General features: G+C 41.3%; 1 protein-coding gene across 7 annotated transcripts in view; it reads right to left on the bottom strand.

The window, feature by feature from the left end:
• The window catches only part of abi1a (abl-interactor 1a), a 157658-nt gene that overhangs the window by 93212 nt on the left and 50886 nt on the right, over positions 1-13560 (bottom strand). For all 7 annotated transcript variants that reach the window (XM_060922544.1, XM_060922543.1, XM_060922545.1 and 4 more), the window contains exon 2: positions 1215-1382. In XM_060922544.1, the coding sequence (XP_060778527.1) occupies positions 1215-1382 (168 nt within the window). The remainder of the gene's footprint in view (positions 1-1214; positions 1383-13560) is intronic.

Raw genomic sequence — 13560 nt, 5'->3', positions numbered from 1 at the left:
GTTTTCAGCTGTGCTAACATGATTGTACAAGGGTTTTCTAATCATCCATTAGCCTTCTGAGGCAATGAGCAAACACATTGTACCATTAGAACACTGGAGTGAGAGTTGCTGGAAATGGGCCTCTATACACCTATGGAGATATTGCACCAAAAACCAGACATTTGCAGCTAGAATAGTCATTTAGCACATTAGCAATGTATAGAGTGGATTTCTGATTAGTTTAAAGTGATCTTCGTTGAAAAGAACAGTGCTTTTCTTTCAAAAATAAGGACATTTCAAAGTGACCCCAAACTTTTGAACGGTAGCGTATATATATGCGCGCATACAAGTGTATGACGGAAACAGAAAACATTTTCTTTGTAGTAAAAGGATTATTTTAGTTAATATGCTTTATATTTTACTCCAAGCTTCACAAATGCGCAAATAATTATGGTTGGTTTTTAAGAAGATGAAAAAGTTTTTTTTTCCCCCCCATTTAAAATAAATTTTAAAAAATATTTAAGCTGATAAAGAATTGGAAATTTTTTTTTTTGTTCTAAAATTTTCGAATCGTGAACCCAACACCGTGACTCATTCCATGCTTAGAAATGAAAGCTTAAAACCCGCAAAGCGCAGCGACCATGACACACTCAGCTACGGAAGGAGTATCCAGTGTGAGCGCTTTTACTCGTACCGTTCCGCACCACGTGCTGTCCCTGCTGGCCTCCATCGTGACCCATGACCGTCTGTAGCAGTCAGATGTAAATCTGTGACGTGTGCCTGCGTGAACGAGCAGGGGCACGGGTGTTCCTGTTAAAGTGCCGGGTGAGTGTATGGCTAGATTTGCTGCTTGTTTTGTCCGAACTGCACAGAGCTTTCAGAGGCATCAGAGCCTGAAGCACAGTAATCAAATAACACACACACACACACACACGATGAGAAAGAGGGGAACACACAGTCCCTCTCTCTGCCGAAGCTCCAGCTGGCCAGACAAAACAGTGTCTGTTCATGATCTATTAACAGCCTCTTCATACAGAGGAAGAGCTCTAGGTAGGGGCTCGACAATCTCCCACTCATTTCTCACACACACACACACACACACACACACAACTGGGTGATAACATCACTGAGAGATATGAACACACACTGCAACACAGACAAACCATGTGTGAAAGAGTACGAGACAAGAGACAGAACGCACAGACAAAGTGTGTGTGTGTGTGTGTGTGTGAGACCTGTGAGATGTGGTTGATGGAGGACTCCATGCGGCGGAGCTGCGAGGCCTGGATGTCCAGCAGCTGGAGAACATTGTTGGCTAAGGCGTTAATCTGGTAGGCGACGCTGGCCAGAGACTGGGTCGTGTACGCTTTGGTCTCCTCCAGCGCCTTCCTCTTATCCTGCGCCTGAAAATCACACGCGAGAGGAAAACGCTTTCAGTCACGGACATTTCACTTACTTTCCAGCACACACACACACACACACACACACACACACACACACTATTCAACTAGGATTGTGTCGTGGTTTAGAAACGTGAAAAATCTTCAAAAACACAACACAGAAACAAAATCAACCAACCAATCAGACGCTGGTAAAAGCACCTGACGCAGGGTCGGAGTGTTTTTTTGTAGAACAGTACAAGACTCTGTTTAGACTCCGTTACAGTACGAGCTGAAAATCGGGGCGCAGCCTGAATCATCATTCTACCAAGAAAAGGATTCCTACTGTTCACAAGCCATCATTAAAAAAAAAAGTCAGTTTATTTGTATGGCGTTTTTAACAACGGACAGTGTCGCAAAGCAGCTTTACAGAAAAATAAAGACTTGAGCTAATTTTATCCCTAATCTATCCCATAAAGAAATAAATATTTAAAAAAAGTGTGGCAGATACATAGATAGAAATGCAAAAAGACAGAGAGACAGGCAGACAGAAATGCAAAAAGAGAGACAGACAAATGCAAAAACAGACAGAAATGCAAAAAGAGAGACAGGCAGACAGAAATGCAAAAGAGAGAGAGAGACAGAGAGAGAGAGAGAGAGAGAGAGAGAGAGAGAGAGAAATGCAAAAATCAGACAGAAATGCAAAAAGAGACAGAGACAGAAATGCAGAGAGAGAGAGAGAGAGAGAGAGACAGAGAAATGCAAAAAGAGAGACAGACAAATGCAAAAACAGACAGAAATGCAAAAAGAGAGACAGGCAGACAGAAATACAAAAGAGAGAGAGAGAGAGAGAGAGAGAGAAATGCAAAAATCAGACAGAAATGCAAAAAGAGACAGAGACAGAAATGCAAAGAGAGAGAGAGAGAGAGAGAGAGAGAGAGAGAGAGAGAGAGACAGAAATGCAAAAAGAGAGATAGGCAGACAGAAATGCAAAAAGAGAGAGAGAAATGCAAAAACAGACAGACAGAAATGCAAAAAGAGAGATGGGCAGACAGAAATGCAGAGTGAGAGACAGAAATGTAAAAAGAGAGACAGAGAGAAATGCAAAAAGAAAGAGAGAGACAGAAATGCAAAAAGAGAGACGGGCAGAGAGAAATGCAAAGAGAGAGAGACAGAAATGCAAAAACAGACAGACAGAAATGCAAAAAGAGATAGAGAGAGAGACAGACAGAGAGAAATGCAAAAAGAGACAGGCAGACAGAAATGCAAAAAGAGAGAGACAGAGACAGAGAAATGCAAAAAGAGAGACAGGCAGAGAGAAATGCAAAAAGAGAGAGACAGAGACAGAGAAATGCAAAAAGAGAGACAGGCAGACAGATGCAAAAAAGAGAGAGAGAGAGAGAGAGAGAGAGAAATGCAAAAACAGACAGACAGAAATGCAAAAAGAGAGACAGGCAGACAGAAATGCAAAAAGAGAGACAGGCAGAGAGAAATGCAAAAAGAGAGACAGAGACAGAGAAATGCAAAAAGAGAGACAGGCAGAGAGAAATGCAAAAAAGAGAGAGAGAGAGACAGAAATGCAAAAACAGACAGACAGAAATGCAAAAAGAGACAGGCAGACAGAAATGCAAAGAGAGAGAGAGAGAGACAGACAGAAATGCAAAAACAGACAGACGAAGCATTTTTAAATAAATAAATAAATAAAGTCAGATATATGTATCTTCTCTAAATAATGTCATTTGGAATAACACACACACACACACACACACACACACCGCTGATACTGTAAGATGGAAAAGAAGAAAAAAGTTTTTTCCCCTTTTTTTTAAATCAGAGAAACGAAGCTCTGCCAATCTGTCCATGTCACTCTCAGCACTCTGAGAAAGTAAAGTACATCACTGCACCTTTAGCGGCACACCGGCTCGTCACGCGATCACGACCCTCTGAGGGACTTATCTGTACCCTTTATATACTGACTGGGAACAGACATGAACCGTTCAGACCCTATAAAGGTACACCGTTACCTGGAGGGCCAGTAATGAGCCCTAGAGGCGACAGGAGTGTAAACTGTACCTTGGGGGACAGAAATGGACTCCTAACTGGAGCCCCATCTCGGACCGCGGACACTTCCACACACGGACCGGACAATTCTTCAGTTCTCTCTTCTCAAAGAACTCCAGATTTCGTGTTTCTCAGAGAGGTGTTAGTCGTATTCAATCTGACAAAAATATCATATCGAGATCCTTGAAAGTTCAAAAACAATTTTACATTCATACAGCGCCAGTCAAAAGTTTGTACACCCCGACTCTACTCATTCATAGGGGTTTCTTTTGTGTATTTTGTATTCTCTACACTGCAGAACACTGAAAACATCAAAACTATGAAATAACATCTGGAACACATCTGGAATTACGTGGTGAACAAAACAAGTATTAAAAAACCCCAACAATATATGTTTCATAGTTTAGATTCTTCAAATTATCCAGCGTTTACCTTGATGGCGCTTTGCACACTATTGACTATTACTATCTTAACCAGCTTCATGAGGTCGTCACCTGGAACGCTTTTCAATTAACAGGCGTGTCTCGTCAAAAGGTCATTAATTAGGGGACGAGTTTCTTACCTTCCTAACGTGTTGAGATCAAATAGTATTATTACTTTCTCCACATTCGCTGGATATGAGCAATCGCGTGCTCTGATTGGCTACTCGACTACAAGGATATCAGCTCATATACCGTGAGGAAAGAAAACAAAATGGCGGCATGTGTTACTGAACCAACCGAGCACGAAATAAAAACAGTGCTTGAAAACAAAACCCCAAAAATTAGCAAGAAAAAAAAAAGGCAACAAAATATGGAATGAAAGATGGTAAGAAAATCTCTTTTTTTTTTCAAGAGTTATGATTATTATCGCATTTTTCACAAATTGCTCCTGTCATTTCACCAGTTTGTTTGCATTCTAAGCGAAAACGATTTTGTCGGACGTTTTGTATAAAGTTTTTACTTATCGAATTTGCAAAAAATTAAAATAAAAAAAATGCTCTGTTTCTCAAAATCCAGTGAATGTGGATAGAATAAAACAGTTATTCCACTCAATCTCATCGTACACGGATTATAGACCCTTTTCACGTGACATCACAACAAACGCGGCCACCATTTTGGACATGTACTGCCAGTAGTTTACCACAGCCAGCATTGAGGAACGGCAGCAAAGAAAGTGTTTATTTTCAACAAGACTTCCATCATGCCACTATATTGTTGTGCACCTGGATGTAGTAACCATCAACAAACAAGGCAAGGGTTATCATTTTATCGGATCCCGACGGAGAAGATGGATAGCGGCCATAAACAGGAAAGATTGGCAGCCTTCGGCATACCAGCGCTTGTGTAGTGACCACTTTGTTGGAGGTAAGACGAATAAAATTAGCCAGAAAAGGCATTACATTGCTGTTAACATTCTGTGGCGGCGAGTGTGTAACCAAATAGGCTAAAATAACCCATTGTAACCTCTTTGTTCTTCTGTAGTAGCTATTAGCTAACGACATTAGCTAGCGTTGTGTTCCTTTGCTGTTGGTAGACTGTAGGACAGATCAGAGGCAGTGTCCTACAAACAGCGCTTAATTTGAGGGGGAGCAAGCCGGAGCGCGCTCCGGAACCTCGGGCGTTGGCTCCGGCAGCTATTTACACTGGATCCGGTGACCCGACACCTCTTTTGACTATGTAACAAAAAAAACAACCAAATAATTAAATAAAAAAATGCAAGTTTATTTAGTGTTAATGTCTGATTTTGATATCTGTCTTGTTGGTGATTTCTCTCATGAAACGACATCCACAAAATATCTGCAGATGAACTTAATTTGCAGTGTTATTACAAAACATGCCCAGAAGCGCAGCGCAGCGCCGCGCCCCCCTCCCCTCCCCCCCTCTTTTTTTCCGCACCGGAGCCGCTCATCCTCTGCGCTCCGGGACCTCCCACTTTACAAATTAAGCACTGCCTACAAATAAGTGTTCAAAACAAGAGGAACATGTATTTGTCTCTTAAATCCAGGCCGTTCCCTGTAATCTGTCACAACGGTTGGAGAAAGTAATGGCAAATAGTGAGTGCACAAACCATAGAAGGGAAACTGTACACAGCGCCAGGGCAGTGTGATGGTATGTCTACTTTTAGATTGTGCTAGCTTATCAATGAACACACTCGTCACTCGACGAGTTTCACGTCTTTACGACGGATACTTAAATGTGTGTTGGGTATTATTGTTGCAGTCTAAGCAGTCATTGTAGCAGCTAGATGAGCGAGAACCGAAAGGGTCTGTGCCATAAACCGTTATTTCTGTACGGCGTTGCTAATGTGTCGTTACTGTTGTTATTTCTCCCTCTGCTCGCCCTGTAAATGCCCTACGTCGCTGGATAGCGAAGGTATTTTCTGCATATCGTTCCTTTTTCTTGTATGTTCTCCGTTTGTCGCCTTCCTCACATTCAAACCAATTCGAGCCGAAGTCCGCTACATGTCCAAAATGGTGGTCGCGTTTACGAAGGTCACGTGACTGAAAAGGGTCTATAGCCAACTATCAGCTCATGTATGACTCGATTTCATGGAATAAGTGTTAAATAGTAAATAATAAAATACAGTAAATAGCCCTATTCTACACCACAACTGTAGTTATCCATATTATGTCAAGAACCGAATAACTAAGTAAAGAGAAACGACATCCATCATTACTTTAAGAGACATGAAGAAGTGACTTTTAATTACTAAAAATAAACAAAACACACTGAATTGGAAGGGGTGTGTAAACTTTTGACTGGTACTGTATATCTAAACAGACTTCCAGTCAGTCTATAATTCAAGTTACACACTTAAAATGATATCAGATTTAAAATGCAGAATAAGATCTCATAAGAGCCACGATATCTCAGAAAAGCCTCGTCTTCGCTCCACAACACTGATGGTAGCAATAAATGGATAAAAACTCCAATGTGCTGCCCTGTTCTCCTCTTATACTGCTGCAGTATAAGGGGAATAGAACACTTCAGGACGTGATCTTGGACACCAGTTACAGTGACCAGTTACCAGGTCATTTATTTATTGAGGAAAATGATCCAATATTACAGATCTGTGAGTGGCAAAAGTATGTGAACTTCTAGGATTAGCAGTTAATTTGAAGGTGAAATTAGAGTCAGGTGTTTTCAGTCAATGGGATGACAATCAGGTGTGAGTGGGCACCCTGTTTTATTTAAAGAACAGGGATCTATCAAAGTCTGATCTTCACAACACATGTTTGTGGAAGTGTATCATGGCACGAACAAAGGAGATTTCTGAGGACCTCAGAAAAAGAGTAGTTGATGCTCATCAGGCTGGAAAAGGTTACAAAACCATCTCTAAAGAGTTTGGACTCCACCAATCCAGTCAGACAGATTGTGTACAAATGGAGGAAATTCAAGACCATTGTTACCCTCCCCAGGAGTGGTCAACCAACAAAGATCACTCCAAGAGCAAGGCGTGTAATAGTCTGCGAGGTCACAAAGGACCCCAGGGTAACTTCTAAGCAACTGAAGGCCTCTCTCACATTGGCTAATGTTAATGTTCATGAGTCCACCATCAGGAGAACACTGAACAACAATGGTGTGCATGGCAGGGTTGCAAGGAGAAAGCCACTGCTCTCCAAAAAGAACATTGCTGCTTGTCTGCAGTTTGCTAAAGATCACATGGACAAGCCAGAAGGCTATTGGAAAAATGTTTTGTGGACGGATGAGACCAAAACAGAACTTTTTGCTTTAAATGAGAAAAGTGTTGCGTATGTTTGGAGAAAGGAAAACACTGCATTCCAGCATAAGAACCTTATCCCATCTGTGAAACATGGTGGTGGTAGTATCATGGTTTGGACTTGTTTTGCTGCATCTGGGCCAGGACGGCTTGCCATCATTGATGGAACAATGAATTCTGAATTATACCAGCGAATTCTAAAGGAAAACGTCAGGACATCTGTCCATGAACTGAATCTCAAGAGAAGGTGGGTCATGCAGCAAGACAACGACTCTAAGCACACAAGTCGTTCTACCAAAGAATGGTTAAAGAAGAATAAAGTTAATGTTCTGGAATGGCCAAGTCAAAGTCCTGACCTTAATCCAATGGAAATGTTGTGGAAGGACCTGAAGCGAGCAGTTCATGTGAGGAAACCCACCAACATCCCAGAGTTGAAGCTGTTCTGTATGGAGGAACGGGCTAAAATTCCTCCAAGCCGGTGTGCAGGACTGATCAACAGTTACCGCAAACGTTTAGTTGCAGTTATTGCTGCACAAGGGGGTCACACCAGATACTGAAAGCAAAGGTTCACATACTTTTGCCACTCACAGATATGTAATATTGGATCATTTTCCTCAATAAATAAATGACCAAGTATAATATTTTTGTCTCATTTGTTTAACTGGGTTCTCTTTATCTACTTTTAGGACTTGTGTGAAAATCTGATGATGTTTTAGGTCATATTTATGCAGAAATATAGAAAATTCTAAAGCGTGCACAAACTTTCAAGCACCACTGTAAATGACACCTCTCTAGCTTTCTATCCCCTTTTCCTTCCATAAACACGCGCTCTTTTTCTGTCGTCGATACGTTAGCTGTGGATTACATCATCCTATAGCGCCCAGCCCGAGTGTGAGCAGTGATAGATACGCTGTGCAAATATCAATCTTCTACACCGCACTGCTCAGCAGCACTGACAGCAACCGCGTGGAACTCCACAAAGCTGTGAGAACAAGTGCTCAGTTCCTCCGAGAACGGGTGTGGTGAGCCTCCATCAACCTGTGGTCAACCGCCACTCGAATAAAAAGAAGTTCCGCTGCCATTACAGCTCCTCACACACACAGAAAGATGACACAAATACAGCACATGGTTTCCATCTGATTAGATAAACCTTGAGTCTTCAATGAAACACATGTCCTTTTAATGACCTCGTTTAAAGCCATTAAATTAAAAAAAGTAACTCTGGCTTTGAGATACAGTACGTGATGCTATCCAGACCCAGGACAGCAAGAGGGAAATAAATCTCACTGATGGGTTTTGTAATAACCGGGTCCGGGAATAACAAAAGACTGTGTGAGAGACGCATGCTGTGTGAAGCTCAGCTCGTCTTTATGGAGATCTCTGTAGATATACACACACACACTGGGAAAACACGAGGAGTGATGTCATCGGCGTGAAATATCGGTGATTATTATACATCCAGGACACTTTTTCGATGGAATAAAAACATGTGTTCTATTCCCTTCTAGTGAGTTTCATTCATTTGGTTTGATAGCATGCGATATTGCTAGCATATCGCTTATCCTACGTGTATGACGTCGCTCTACATTCTAAATGGAGAATGAGGGTTGAATATGGTTTACGATATTGCATGGTTGTCAAGACAACATGATATCACACTTCAGAGATGTAAAACTTCCACATTAGTGCGCGAGCAACTGGGACAATTTGTAACAAACATGGCCGCCAGGTTTGCTTCATTAAATACGGAAGATTTTGAGAGAATTTTGAAAAAGAAAGACGCGTCGAACACCTGAAAGGAATGTGCATGTATAATAATAATAATAATGACTTTTTTCATGGTCTATCAGATATATTCCATTCAGTCTTCGACTAGTTCAGTATCATGCTAGCTGAATGGAATATATCTGATATACCACTCAATGCCAGCCAATATTGTTTAAAATATGTTGCTCAGATCTGCGAAGTATTTCCTATGAAAAATGCGAGTTTTTCAACACAAGATGATAAACTTCGTATCTTCAAGCCGACATGTGATGTTTTTTTTGTTATTATATCAGCATATTCACAAACAAAAAGTGTCATATATTTGATCTTGGACACTGTGGATCAGCGTTGTAGTCGAGTCACTAAACCTCGAGTCCGAGTCATTAAAGAAAATTTCAAGTCTGAGTCTAACGCTCCACCCGCACCATTTGATGGTGGCTGTTTCAGCGTCATCAACATTAGTTTGTTCCTGACACGATGTATGAACAGGTGAATGTTCTTCTCTTTGTCAGGGAGTGTGAAGTATTCTGTCAGAGATGGTTGGGAGACGGATAAAAAATTTTTAAAAAAAGTACTACGCCATTCACTGAAGAAGAGAATCCCTAATTTCAACCGGAGCCTCTCAGTGCATTTGAGTTTTATTCTCTCCACATTCACTGGATATGAGCAATCGCACACTCTGATTGGCTACTCTACTACTAGGATATCAGCTCATATAACGTGAGTAGAGAAAAACAAAATGGCGGCGCGCATCAAGTCAGATATATCACTTTATCAAGTATTTAAAAGAAACAGAAATAGCTGAAAGAATATATCCCCCCCAAAAAAAAAAAAATAATAATAATAATAATATCGCCTATTCCACACTCCAGCCCAGTGGGTGGCAGTAATGAACATTTAAGTTGGTTTGCCAACTGCCAAAAAAAAAACAACTAAAGACGATGAAGAAAATGGCGGAGTGTGTTACTGAACCAACTGAGGATGAAATTAAAAACTCCACTCGAAAACAAAACCCCCCAAAATACAAAGCAACAAAATATGGAATGAAAGTATTTGATGGTAAGAACGTATTTTTTTTTTATTCTTCAAAAATTCTTATTCTCGCATTTTTCATAAATTGCTCCTGTCATTTCGCCGGTTTGTTCACATTCTAAGCAGAAATTATTTTGCCGGACGTTTTGTATAAAAGGTTTTTATCAAATTTGCAAAAAATAAAAACAAGAGTCATCAGGAGATGACATAATACCCCCTGGCCTCCACACAAAACCCCACCCCAAATTTTCCTCAGTTAAATTGGTTGCCATGGAAATACGGGAAAAAAAAAAAAATCACAGAAATCCCAAAAGGTCAAAAGGCACAACACCTCTAATCACTTAACATAACTGTCAGATTTCATGAAAGAAGAAAAAAAAAATCCCCAATAGTTTGAGTTATGCTTCGGAAACTAAAATGTTTATAGACGGACAGAATGATAGCTGTATCCCCCCACATTATATATGCCGGGGGGGATGATAAAAAAGCTCCGTTTCTCAAAATCCAGTGAACGTGGATAGAATAAAACAGTTATTCCACTCAATCTCGTCGTACATGGATTATAGACAACTCGGTGCTACGCGCCTCGTCACTCATCAGCTCATGTACGACTCGATTTTGGGGAATAACTGTTAAATATATCCCTCATCAAAGAATTCCAAACTGAAAGTGTTTACTTTTAACTTTCATCTCCGAGACTGAATCTTGGCAGAAACTCGCTGGAGGCAGCCATGTTTGTTGTTTACGTCGGTGCAACCTCTGACCTGCGCAATGTACTACGCTATCGCGTTTTGTTTAAACCATTTATTTACTTATTTACAATGCTATCACCTGCCTCAGTAGGTATGATCATGAGCTGTAGATCTACACATACAGAAATGTGGTTGAAATTCTAACCTCAGTTCATGGTATATCCAGGATATACCATGACTGACTCACACCATATCCATTTTTTTTTTTAAACGTCACGAGATGGTGGCACGGTGTGTAGTGGTTAGTGCTGTCGCCTCACAGCAAGAAGGTCCGGGTTTGAGCCCCGTGGCCGGCGAGGGCCTTTCTGTGCGAAGTTTGCATGTTCTCCCCGTGGGTTTCCTCCGGGTGCTCCGGTTTCCCCCACAGTCCAAAGACATGCAGGTTAGGTTAACTGGTGACTCTAAATTGACCGTAGGTGTGAATGTGAGTGTGAATGGTTGTCTGTGTCTATGTGTCAGCCCTGTGATGACCTGGCGACTTGTCCAGGGTGTACCCCGCCTTTCGCCCGTAGTCAGCTGGGATAGGCTCCAGCTTCCCTGCGACCCTGTAGAACAGGATAAAGCGGCTACAGATAATGAGATGAGATGAGACGTCACGAGATACATCGCTTAATCACCGGTGGAACTATTTTATGTCACATGAGCCGTCCTTGGCCAATCCCTGCACGGGAATTTTTTGATGAGGGATATATAATTGGATAGCTGTAAATACACGTCTACCTATCCATTAATCCATCACTTTGGATCTTTGGTTCGAAAGCTGTTTAAATCGTGATTGTAAATGTCAAGAAAACAAACACACACTATCAAAAGATAGCAGGCTGCATTTGGCACATTTTCACTCAGCAGCGATTACGTTCGCGAGCCATTAGCCCACCCCGCTGTAATTTCAGCACAGAGCTGTTCCTCAGATTGAATTACTGATATCCCACTGCCTTTATATCCGGTGTGTATCACCAGAGACGGCGCAAAGTGCTTCTTCTCCACCATTCAGCACAGGAACCACACTCAACCCGGGTGTTTAGTCAGACACGCTGCCGGTGTTGAGAAAAAAATTAAATCAGATAAATGTGAACAGTGAATGAGAGCTCCATTCACTGTTCAGATCCAGTGTGTACTAAATTACGAGTATTATTAATCACAAAAATGCTAAATTGTTCAGAGTAAAATTTAATTTCTGCTCAGATTTTACAACCCCGATTCCAAAAAAGTTGGGACAAAGTACAAATTGTAAATAAAAACGGAATGCAATAATTTACAAATCTCAAAAACTGATATTGTATTCACAATAGAACATAGACAACATATCAAATGTCGGAAGTGAGACATTTTGAAATTTCATGCCAAATATTGGCTCATTTGAAATTTCATGACAGCAACACATCTCAAAAAAGTTGGGACAGGGGCAATAAGAGGCTGGAAAAGTTAAAGGTACAAAAAAGGAACAGCTGGAGGACCAAATTGCAACTCATTAGGTCAATTGGCAATAGGTCATTAACATGACTGGGTATAAAAAGAGCATCTTGGAGTGGCAGCGGCTCTCAGAAGTAAAGATGGGAAGAGGATCACCAATCCCCCTAATTCTGCACCGACAAATAGTGGAGCAATATCAGAAAGGAGTTCGACAGTGTAAAATTGCAAAGAGTTTGAACATATCATCATCTCCAGTGCATAATATCATCAAAAGATTCAGAGAATCTGGAAGAATCTCTGTGCGTAAGGGTCAAGGCCGGAAAACCATACTGGGTGCCCGTGATCTTCGGGCCCTTAGACGGCACTGCATCACATACAGGCATGCTTCTGTATTGGAAATCACAAAATGGGCTCAGGAATATTTCCAGGGAACATTATCTGTGAACACAATTCACCGTGCCATCCGCCGTTGCCAGCTAAAACTCTATAGTTCAAAGAAGAAGCCGTATCTAAACATGATCCAGAAGCGCAGACGTCTTCTCTGGGCCAAGGCTCATTTAAAATGGACTGTGGCAAAGTAGAAAACTGTTCTGTGGTCAGACGAATCAAAATTTGAAGTTCTTTATGGAAATCAGGGACGCTGTGTCATTCGGACTAAAGAGGAGAAGGACGACCCAAGTTGTTATCAGCGCTCAGTTCAGAAGCCTGCATCTCTGATGGTATGGGGTTGCATTAGTGCGTGTGGCATGGGCAGCTTACACATCTGGAAAGACACCATCAATGCTGAAAGGTATATCCAGGTTCTAGAGCAACATATGCTCCCATCCAGACGACGTCTCTTTCAGGGAAGACCTTGCATTTTCCAACATGACAATGCCAAACCACATACTGCATCAATTACAGCATCATGGCTGCGTAGAAGAAGGGTCCGGGTACTGAACTGGCCAGCCTGCAGTCCAGATCTTTCACCCATAGAAAACATTTGGCGCATCATAAAACGGAAGATACGACAAAAACGACCTAAGACAGTTGAGCAGCTAGAATCCTACATTAGACAAGAATGGGTTAACATTCCTATCCCTAAACTTGAGCAACTTGTCTCCTCAGTCCCCAGACGTTTACAGACTGTTGTAAAGAGAAAAGGGGATGTCTCACAGTGGGAAACATGGCCTTGTCCCAACTTTTTTGAGATGTGTTGTTGTCATGAAATTTAAAATCACCTAATTTTTCTCTTTAAATGATACATTTTCTCAGTTTAAACATTTGACATGTCATCTATGTTCTGTTCTGAATAAAATATGGAATTTTGAAACTTCCACATCATTGCATTCCGTTTTTATTTACAATTTGTACTTTGTCCCAACTTTTTTGGAATCGGGGTTGTACGTCAGTGTCATTTTTGTCGACGCTAAACAACCCTGATGACGTTTCCAGAGCTTTTTAAACCCAGTTTTAGCAAGGGTGCCAATACTTGT

The sequence above is a fragment of the Neoarius graeffei genome, chromosome 5 (assembly GCF_027579695.1).
Source record: "Neoarius graeffei isolate fNeoGra1 chromosome 5, fNeoGra1.pri, whole genome shotgun sequence".
NCBI classification, from domain to species: Eukaryota; Metazoa; Chordata; class Actinopteri; order Siluriformes; family Ariidae; genus Neoarius; species Neoarius graeffei.
This window is presented reverse-complemented; position numbering and strand designations above follow the sequence as displayed.